This window comes from Babylonia areolata, chromosome 18 (genome assembly GCF_041734735.1).
Source record: "Babylonia areolata isolate BAREFJ2019XMU chromosome 18, ASM4173473v1, whole genome shotgun sequence".
Lineage (NCBI taxonomy): Eukaryota > Metazoa > Mollusca > Gastropoda > Neogastropoda > Buccinidae > Babylonia > Babylonia areolata.
The window spans coordinates 31,186,616-31,197,100 of NC_134893.1; the positions used below are offsets into that span (position 1 = coordinate 31,186,616).

The 10,485-nt window shown below is 44.9% G+C and overlaps 1 protein-coding gene across 4 annotated transcripts in view; it reads left to right on the forward strand.

The window, feature by feature from the left end:
- LOC143292657 (netrin receptor UNC5C-like) overlaps window positions 1-10,485 on the forward strand; it is a 137,763-nt gene that overhangs the window by 28,955 nt on the left and 98,323 nt on the right. Inside the window, exon 1 of one of the 4 annotated variants that reach the window (XM_076603152.1) lies at window positions 5,335-5,524. The exons of the other annotated variants lie outside the window; for them this stretch is intronic. Coding sequence (XP_076459267.1) covers window positions 5,512-5,524 — 13 coding nt within the window. The 5' untranslated portion in view covers window positions 5,335-5,511. Of the gene's footprint in view, window positions 1-5,334; window positions 5,525-10,485 lie in introns of those variants that run through there. 4 annotated transcript variants of the gene reach the window in all.

The window sequence follows — 10,485 nt, forward strand, 5'->3', positions numbered from 1 at the left end:
CCTCGACAGTTTTCCTCCCGGTTTTTCCTGCCCACCCTGCAGTTTCTTATCATCATTGTCGTTCTTTTTTTTCTCTCGGTTTCTGTCGTGTAAATATACCGTCGTCCAAATAAAAACAACAATAAACAATCCGAAAGTATGTACATGTTTTGTTTTCACAGTCAGCCGTTTTATGAATAGGTACCTGTACGTCTGTGTACAAAACTGTATTTAATGACAATGCCTTTTTTGGTAACTGTGTCTGTCTGTCTTTCTTTCACAGTTTATCTCTGTCACACATGCACATAAATTATACACGCATTCAAACTTGCACAAGCACAGGTACACGCGCGCCCGCGTACACCCCGCCCCCCCCCCTCCCCAACCCCGCCACACACACACACACACACACACACACACACAAGGGCTAGGGACTGGTCTCAACTGTTCCTTCCACGGTCCTTTGTCGTGTTGCGCTGGGGAAAAAAAGAAAAAAAGACATAGAAGAAAAAACCCTTGAGGACAGAACCGGACAGTCTTTTTTACGACGTTCTTTTCTTCCTTGAGCTCGGCTCGAACGTCTTACTTTCACAATGCCGATGGCTGTTATTGGGGAGTCGTTCCATGAATTTTAAAAGAAACGACTTGTAGAGTTCCCTACTTTTACGTGCTTTCAGTTGTAGACAGTCTCCCAGCATACAAGTAGGACACACGGCCTTCGAGCGTACACTGGGTCGACAATGCTGGCCTTGCTTCCCAGTTCTGCCCGAGCCATTGACACTGAAAACGTGCGCATAAAGTGAAAGGACAACAAGAGAGAGAGAGAGAGAGAGAGAGAGAGACTCAAGGACTCAAAGAATTTAATGTTAGACCTTCGGCTTGTAAATATTGGAGGTGTACATGCACACACATGATCACAAAAAGAAAAGACAATGAGTAAATAAATGAAATAATACCAGACGTTTAAACACAATACATTTGTTGAAATCAAAATAAGGACACACACACACACACACACACACACACACACACACACACAGAGACACACAGAGAGAGAGAAACTGCAGAGACGTGACAATAATGCCGTTGCTACTTCTTTCTACCCAAACCATTAATGTTATGAGAATATGCAAAAGTGCGTGTGTGTGTGTGTGTGTGTGTGTGTGTGTGTGTGCGTGCGTGTGTGTGTGTGTGTGTGTGCGTGCGTGCGTGTGCGTGTGTGTCCGTTCTAGTGGTGAACCCGAAATCGTCACATCAGTATTGGTTTAGAAAATGAATAAATAAATAAAAGAAAAGAAAATCCCATGACATTACCGTCTGTGAAATCCATCGTGCAATATGTTCCATTTTTAGCTGAACACATTATATTTCTTTGATCGTCAGTCTGTTTATTTGTGTTTGTGTGGCTTTGTTTGTCTTGTGTGTGTGTGTGTGTGTGTGTGTGTGTGTGTGTGTGTGTGTGTGTGTGTGTCCGTCTGTCTGAAGTAAGCGTGCTTTTCACATACACATATTGGGAGAAGAGAAAAAAAACTCAGATGCAGGAGCAGAAACTGCCAAACAACCACACACGCAAACACACTCGCACCACACACACACACACACACACATACATACACACACGCGCGCGCGCGCGCGCGCACGCACACACGCACCACCACCCCCACATCCCCACCCCCCACACACAAACCAGATCGCGAAGATAGAACAGCTCCTGTAGGATTATTCACTGTACACTTTTCCTCCTCCTTCTTCCCCAGACCTGCACAATCGCTCAGTCCCTGAGCGCACGGGCAAAATGTCTTCCTGTGTTGAAATGTTCCGGACATGTTGCCCAGATAAGCCCACGAGTGCAACGGTATACCCCTGGGACACGGGCCCCTGGCTGGGCTGATGGCCGTTAAAAACGGCTGAACGTCTTTCCCCCTTGCTCCTTTCTCCTCTTGTCTGCTGTCTGGATCAGTCGTGGGTTTGTGTCTTCGAAACATCCTGGGGCGGAATGTGCGGCGGGCATGCATGCGTTTTGTGCACGTGCAGCGCAGTGGTGCATGTGTGTGCAGGTACTACGTTCACACACGTACGTACACTCGATCACTCACACACACGTACACGCACGCGCACGCAAACACACAAACAGGCACACAAACACAGACACAAGCACACTTACAAATACACGCACACAAAACAAACAACAAAACACGCGCATATTTACACAAACAATAAATACATGATATGAATAACCAAGTACTCTTAAAACAATGGTAATGTGTAGCGCTGCAGTTCGCATTCGCATCGTGTACAGTTTGTGAACTTCTGTGGAATGCAAAACATTTTCTGTGAGATGGTAACGAGAGAAAGATAAATAGTGTATGGAGGAAAGAAAGAAAAGTAAACAGAGAAAGCTGAAAGACAGACGTGGGGTATGTGGTGAGAGCGAGAGTGAGTGAGAGAGAGAGGGGGAGAGAGAGGGGTGGGGGAGAGAGAGAGAGGGGTGGTGGAAGAAAATGGGAGGAATAACAACACGAAAAGAGCACGAAATGTAACAGTAGACGTTGATGACATTCGGGGTAAAGTCGTGAAATGCCTCTGGCGGAGATTCTTGTCCTTTGCCCAGCCAAGCCACACTAAACCTGGCAAGGTAGTTCAAGGCACTGAATGGCCCTCTACACGAAGCAGTGACAGCGGTAAGTTTTAACGAAATGAGGCAACCAACCCGTGGTGACATTGATTTGGATAGCGAGCACCTGTGGTTGAGTTTTATTTCTCCCTTTCTTTCCGCATCTTTTCTTTTCCCTCCCTCTTTCTCTCATTGATTCTTTCTTTCGCTGTTTTTTTCTTTTTCCTTTTTTCGGGTTTCAGTTTTCTTTCTTTTTTCTTTCTTTTTATCGTTCTTTTTCTTCAGTTGGACCCGTGCCACCAGGATGCTCTATTGTTTAGAATCAGAACTAAGATTGAACATCATCGACGTATTATCTACGTAGAAAAGAGTATTATCATCGATTAAGGAAGGTGCATTATGTCGAGTTTATTTTCCATGGATATCTAATGAGTGATAAGGCAGTTGACTGGCCTATGTGATCACGCTGCAAGGCGTTAAGTACAGTTAATCTGCTGTCTTTTGATATACGTTCGAGCTGGTCCCAAATTGAAAACAAAAATTTAAGGGGGGTGTAGGTATACAAAGACACAACAATCAACCAGCTTTGATGTCCTCAGCGCTGTGTGAGCCAGTTCCAAGCTCTGCAAACAAAGCCTTTCCACCCCCTTTCCCCCCTCTGCTCTGGGCTCAGCAAATAACCTCCCTTCCCCTCACTTCCCCACCACCTCCTCTCTACCTTCGCTTATCAGTTCAGAGACAACGGTCCCTCTCTGCTCCTCCTCCGCCACCGGCACCACCATCACCACCACTGTATACGTATCCTTCTCTCCCTTCGTCCCTCCCCCACGAGGTTAGGTTAGGTGAGGTGACCTGGTCTGCCACCTGGAAACGGCACCTCATCGATCAGGTTCCCCCCTTAATCCGGCGCCTAATGGCACTTCATCAGGCAAAGGCGAGGGATCGGAGTCGTGGCCAGGTAGGCCCCCGGCCGGATCACTTGACATGGGAATGGATTGTCTCCTGAAATCGATACATTCCGCAGGTGGCCTCCGTTGCCTGCCGCGCGGTGCCCCTCTCTCTCTCACAGGTTAGCGACGTAACGATGAGGCCCGTGTGAAGGTAAAGGAGTCACGCTGTCAACGGAGCCGAGGTCTCTGTTACTGATCAGTTGTCCAGGTAAAGGCTTGGGAGGGAGGGATGGAAACACAGAGAGACAGACAGATTCAGATGGTTTATTCATGAAGGCCAATGCCCCATATGTTAGAGAGAGAGAGAGAGAGATGGATGGAGAGAGTTGGTTTTGACTGCTGGATCCGGAACAAAGACCTGTTCAAAATAGAATATCAGAATGTGTATGAATAAGACATTTGTGTGTTTTAATAACACCGAAACCAGCCAACTAAATAACCCAGCAGACTAAACGAATGTAAAATGTTAACCTTCTGTGTTAGTAACATAATGACAGAGATGCTTCCTCTTCTGTCATTCTCTTTCTAGTCCAAAACATTAATGACATCGGTTCCGGTCAGTACTGTTTAAACAGAGTTTAGAAATATGATTAGGCACATGAACATCTATGCTAACAACCAACTGCAGCACGCCTGTAATTATATCATTTAATCTATTTGAAATAATTGCATTTTCCCGTGCAGCGTGTGTGTGTGAACAGAAATTTTGAGCTGTAAGAATGGAAGGTGGGTAGGTCGGCAAAAAGGCCAGCAGAGGCGCACATTATGCCTGATAACAGCTGCCGATCCTACACCAGACTCAGAGACCTTGAGGGCTGTGTTTTGCAAGATAAAAACAACACTATCCCAGTTTGTAAACAAAACACAGGCATCTTCAGTAGTCCAGCACAAAATTTTCACGTTCTTACTTTTCAACACCACAACCACGCACGGTGTGTTCTTCTAGTATTCCATCATACCAAATCATTCTTTTTAGAACTTGAAGACTGTATTGTGTCCCAGAGCTGGAAGAATTCTGTTGGAAGGGTGTTGTCTGGTGTGTGCTGTTAGAGAAAAGGGAAGGGTTGCACGTGCGATCACATAAGCGCTAAGTTTGCTTTGCGTTTATAATTTTCTTAAGTGTACGTTATCTCTATGGACATAGGAACAATCTTGAGTTCAGCAAACTTATCGCTTGTAAGGACACTTACGCAGCCCAGCCCTGTGTATTATGTTTTAAGGTAGTGTTTAAAATCGCGAGAAGACCTTTGGGAGGTACGAAGACTGCTATGATGTTTCGGGTAGCTGGCCAGCGCGAGATGTGTATTGGATAGTTGGGGTATTCAGCATTGTCAGAGGACTGCTAATGTTGATAATTGAAAGACTGTCGTGTTGTCGAGTTGAAAACGGAATTGGAAAAAATGGAAGATTATGTTGTGTCAGACAGGCGGAAGACGATTTGTTGTCATACACAACGTTGAGACATTGTACAACTGGGATCTGGGGCCAACATGTACATCAATTTGAAAAGCTTTCGGATGTTGTAGGATGTGTAGAAATTCTGGAATAAGACAGTTTGTATACATGTGTGTGTGTGTGTTAAAGAGGTAAGATCGTGTAAGTCAAACGGAAGACACCGTGCTCTCTTCGAGAAACGATACAGAAGATGTGCTTTGCGCGAGGTCGGAGGCAAGGAAAACAAACAAACGTTTTGTTCCGGTAAACGGGGAGACTGTGTATCTTCTTGTTTGCTTTCAGAACGGAAAGGCCATGTGTTGTGCAAGAAACTGGGAGCAGAAGAGCTGGAAGTTACCGTGGTAATAAGGAGAACAACAGGAAGAACCTGCCGTGTATGTTTGTGCTGGTGGACAGAGAGAACAGACGGTGTGTTGTGCGTACCATCTGAAAGGGCCTGTTTTTCTTGTGATAACTGAAAAACAACGCCAACAACAACAACAACACTGTGTGCTGTGTTGAGGGTGCGAAAGAATGGAAAGGAAAGGTAGGAAATAAAAGAATCTCTATGGCCATGCTCGATCAATATTCATAAAGTTTTTTCTATATCAGTTACTGAGTTAGGTTAAAGAAAATAATGAAGGCTTGTGTCGCGTTCTCTTCAGATTGTTATTCAGTATGTTCCATGGGATTTCCAGACAGAAACACACACTGCACAAACACACAGAGACACACACAGACACAGACACAGACACACACAGACACACACAGACACACAGACACAGACACACACACACACACACACACACACACACACACACACACACGCACACACACACACAGGAGTGCGCGCGCGCGTTCTCGTGTACACATGACTGCGCTCAAACATGCTTTCGCTATGCAAACATCCGTTCATTCGCACGCACACGCGAAGCGCACACGAGCTCGGGGGAAGTGGATCGAGGCATGGAAGCGGGAAGCACAATAATAACGTATAATCCGTAGAATATATGATTACGTGTGATGCACAGAACATGCCCCTCTCTATAATATATATATATATATATATATATATATATATATATAAATCTTCAGGATGCATTTACTCCGAACATGACAACAATCGAAGGCATGTACGGCAGAGCATGTCGGTTGAATTGTACGACCAGCACGTGAGCAACGATCAGTGACACGGCGGAATCCCTGACAAACAAAAACAATACGTTTCCTGTGATTGATGCGTTCGGCATGCAAGGATACCTCGGCATTTCCCCCATCTGCGCCGCAGGAGGGGCCCTGCTGTCTTCGGTTCGTGGCCTTTAGGGTGACTGGTTTCACGGCACCCCTACAGCAAATGAAAAAAGAAAGAAAGAAAAGAACTAAGTACTGGCAGACAAAGAAATATACACATAGAAAAAGAGGGGTGGAGAGAGAGGAGAGACAGAGAGACAGCGAGTGGAAACGAGAAAGGAAGGAAAGAAGATTTATTTATAATCCAAATAAATTTGAAGTGCGAGAATGTGTTTAGTCTGTTGGACTGACAGTTTCCAGAACTTCTTTAATTGCACAAGCCCTTGATACCAATTAAGTATATAATGTGGATTTACTTGTCGTGTGCTTTATTTTCTGCGTTATCCAGTGTGAGAAGGAAAATAGTAAGACATTCCCTACGCATAACATACATTTTCTTTGTGTCTTTTGGACTCTTGTGTGTGAATAGAATGTCTATATGCAATTACTTTGCTTCAGTCTAAGTTCTCTGTGTGTATATGTGGGTGCGTGCGTGTGTTGTAGTAAACTTCAACATTGCCATTGCAGGAATCCGACAAGACCATCCCAGTCATCCCCTCTATGTTCAAGAGAGTGAAGGGTGAAAGATGATGTCTATCAAAATCGTAAACGCTTGCAGGCACGATAAGGATGTGTCATAATCATATTTGCGAGAGAATATGTCCTGTTGTAAGATGACCTGCTTTGTTATGGTCCCTTTTCTTCCATTTCATAAATCTTGTGTTTGATTAAGCGGGTATCGCATGTTTATCTTAAAGACCGAGTATCCTGTTAAAATAACATAAATCCAATCCAGACTTGCTTGCAAACAAACAGATGAAGCAACCTTCCCAGAGGTTGGAGGTCTGTGCGAGAGTTGGCCGAGAGTGAAAGATACCCGGTTTTAGTTTCTGCAGTGATATGTTGGATCGTATCATATCCGTTTTCAGCCTTCTCCTTGGAATGCAAGGGGGAGGGGGAAGGGTTGGGGGGGTGGGGGGATACAGAACAGAGAAATACCGCTGTGATACAAACTTCAGCTGAGTGATGACAGGCAAATTTACAGTGACAAGGAGAAAAATATACCGGGCCACAAAAGTACTGGAATCTGCTCAGTGTGAGCGGAATGGTAGTATCGGGGTTTGGAGAAAGGAAGGGAGTTGGGAAGAGGGACTCGTTTTGGCGTTATGAGCGGATGGCGAAACCTGAAAAAGATTTGGTTCCCGGTCCAGAGATAGGAACAGAATGAAAGATTCCACTGACGAAGCTTCGATCATGGTCTTTGGACTGGTTTTTCCAGCTAACAGCAATCTGTGGAAGAGTGAGGTTGTGTCGACCGGTGTCAAAGTGAGCAGTAACACGCAGATGCTGGTAATTGCACTTGGTCGCGTGCCACCCAGTAGTCATCACCTAACTTGATAAAGATAACGTCAAAAGGAATTATGCTCAGTTTGATCAGATGCAATTTGGTCAAAGCCAGTAGGTATACGACCAGTTTAAAAAAAACTGAGCATGTGCAGTTTCAATTCATCATTTTGATCAAAACAAGGACTCAAAAGAAAGAAAGAAATAACCAATTCGTTCTTTGGAATTGATGCTAACGCTTTGTCTTTCTTTGCAAGAGGCACGATTTGGGGGAGGGAAAGGAATATGGTTGACGATGGAGAGCGCTTATAACGGTAACGCTGCGTTCAGTTTTTACTCATACGTCTGCTTTTTCAAATAACTTTTGACCAGCATTCATGGGCACCAAGTTGAAGAAAGTACACACATACACACATACACCAGCGCGGCCATGCACCCTCACTTACACACACGCACATACTACGCACGCATGCAAGCTCACACACTCATTCCCATGTGCACGCACACACGTTCGCGCGTGCACACACACACACACACACACACACACACACACACACACACACACACACAGAGAGAAAGCACGCACGTATGTACGGCACTTGTATGTGTACGTATGTTTGAGCGCGCGTGCGTGTGCATGTGCTGTGCGCGCCCATGTGTGTATGGCTCTGCGAGGATGTGTGTACACATTATAAAGTCAATTTGTTTTGACAGATGACTTGACAGACGTAAAACGATACAGCGGCAAAAGCTTGACACTCGTATTCCTATTCCTTCAGAAGGGCGAGGATCCGTGCTATCTGTCTCTGAGGGGCACGCATCATGGAACGTCCAGCCAGCTTCTCGGAGATGACAGGGATCTGATGCACATGATTGATGCATTCAATCACAGACACTAGTACCTCTCGCATCAGCAACCTTGACAAGTCGCTGCCACGCGCAGTGAAACAGAGAGTGAGTCAGCGCTCTTCGGAGCGACACGCCTCAACGGCCCAGAGTGGGATCAACCAATCAATGCTCATTATTTTCGGCAAAGGGTGTTTTTTTATAACTAGGGTTTATTGCGTTTTGGGACTGACCTCCCGTGAACCACGGGTGAGTCCTGTGAGTCATTTGACGGGAGGAGCCAGTGAGAGCGGCCACTGCATGGAAGGTTGTGAACGATGCGCGGAGGCTGAGAATCAGATGTTCAGCTGTAAAATGTGCTTGAATTGGGGTTTATTTGTCCCGTGGGTCTGTCATAACTGGACTGATTTACTGGTCCCTTGAACCAGTAAAGCTTTTGATGATGACGAATCTTGATGTGGAAATACTGCAATAAATCAAGTTTTTGGATTATGCATAAAAGAGTCTGGAAAAAACAAAAACAACAACCCCCCCCCCCTCCCCCCCCTCCCGCCCTCAGTCGTTTGGTTCGAAAGAAGGGATTGCTCAGATGTTGGTAATATCGCTTGACAAATGTCACGACAGGCTTTGATGGGATGGAAGAGAGGAACTCCTTTCTCGTCGTAAAAAATGTCATTGCTTGCGACCAGTTATTTCATACACGGCTGCAAGCGTTTGGGGAGACTATTGGTTTCAATAGTCTGTATTCAATTGCAGCATGTCGCAACAAATAAACGTATAAATCTGACAAGACAAGAAGAATAATTTTATATAAAGCCCTGATGTAAAACAGTAAACATTGTAGCATGTGATTTTGCATCATTTAATAAACACTAGAATGACGACCATAATCTTTATGGCCAACTTATAGATAACATATAGTGTGAATAACTGTACAACAGATAAAGAAAGACGAAAGCGATAATGACAGCAACAACAACAACAAATCGAAATACACTCAGGTAAGCCTGTGATGAGTACAAAGGACCGTCAAGGCACGTTTCATGCACGGAGGTACCTTTGGACAGCACGAAGAACGTTCCATTTGTACAGGCATATGTTAACTAGGCGACGTACACTCGCTCGGTGAGCTCCTTCTCCTGTACATTTAGTGATAAAAACGAACACGAGCACGAACACGATCATATCGTTACGATGATAATGAAGGAAATGGGTAAGTTTTATTGATCCACAAGGTAACTGTAGTGACCAGAACGGCTTCGGTGTCAAGGGTGCGGGAGATTATTTGAAAAAAAAACCGACAAAAAACAAACAAAAAAATCTTTTTAGTGACGTATTCTTGTCCACATCCTCTCCAGGAATTGCATCTCTCCTTTTTGCCTAGAAATTTCTTCAAAAAGACTGAGGTTTTAAAGAACTAATTTCCACAGAAAAACGTGTGCTAGCGGTCAGAATATGAGTTCGAATCACAGACACCTAACATAAGAACTGGCATCTTCGGTGCACATCTCAACTTGTGGTTGTGGTGTCAGTGTAGTGTTTGGTAGGTCTCTCTCCCCTCCCCCCCCTCCCTCTCCAGGGATCGTTAACCACGTCAGCAACAACGTCGTTGTCGGCGTTAAGCCTGAATTCAACAAACTAAAATCACAGAAAACATCACAAACACACTTATGTTTTTCCCCCCTTTCTTATTCCACCTCTTCTCTTTTTTATACTTCCTTTTTCTCCGAGCCGACAATTTCTGACTTCACCACCCCCAGCCCCCCCCCCCCCCTTCCCCCCGAACCCTATCCCCCATTTTTTTTCAACCAAAGTTACCGACGTTTTCTCCCTTTCTTTCCTTCTCCAATCCGTTCTCCCTTCTCTCTTTCCTTCTCTCTTCCTTCCCAAAGAGACCTTGAACTCTAACAACTACTTCTTTACTTTTTCTTTTCTCATCTTTTCGGCTTGAAAGAAGACTAGTTGCACATAACTATCACAACTTCTTAGGTGCCTCTGTGGTACTAGATGTCTAAGAACCTGACAAAC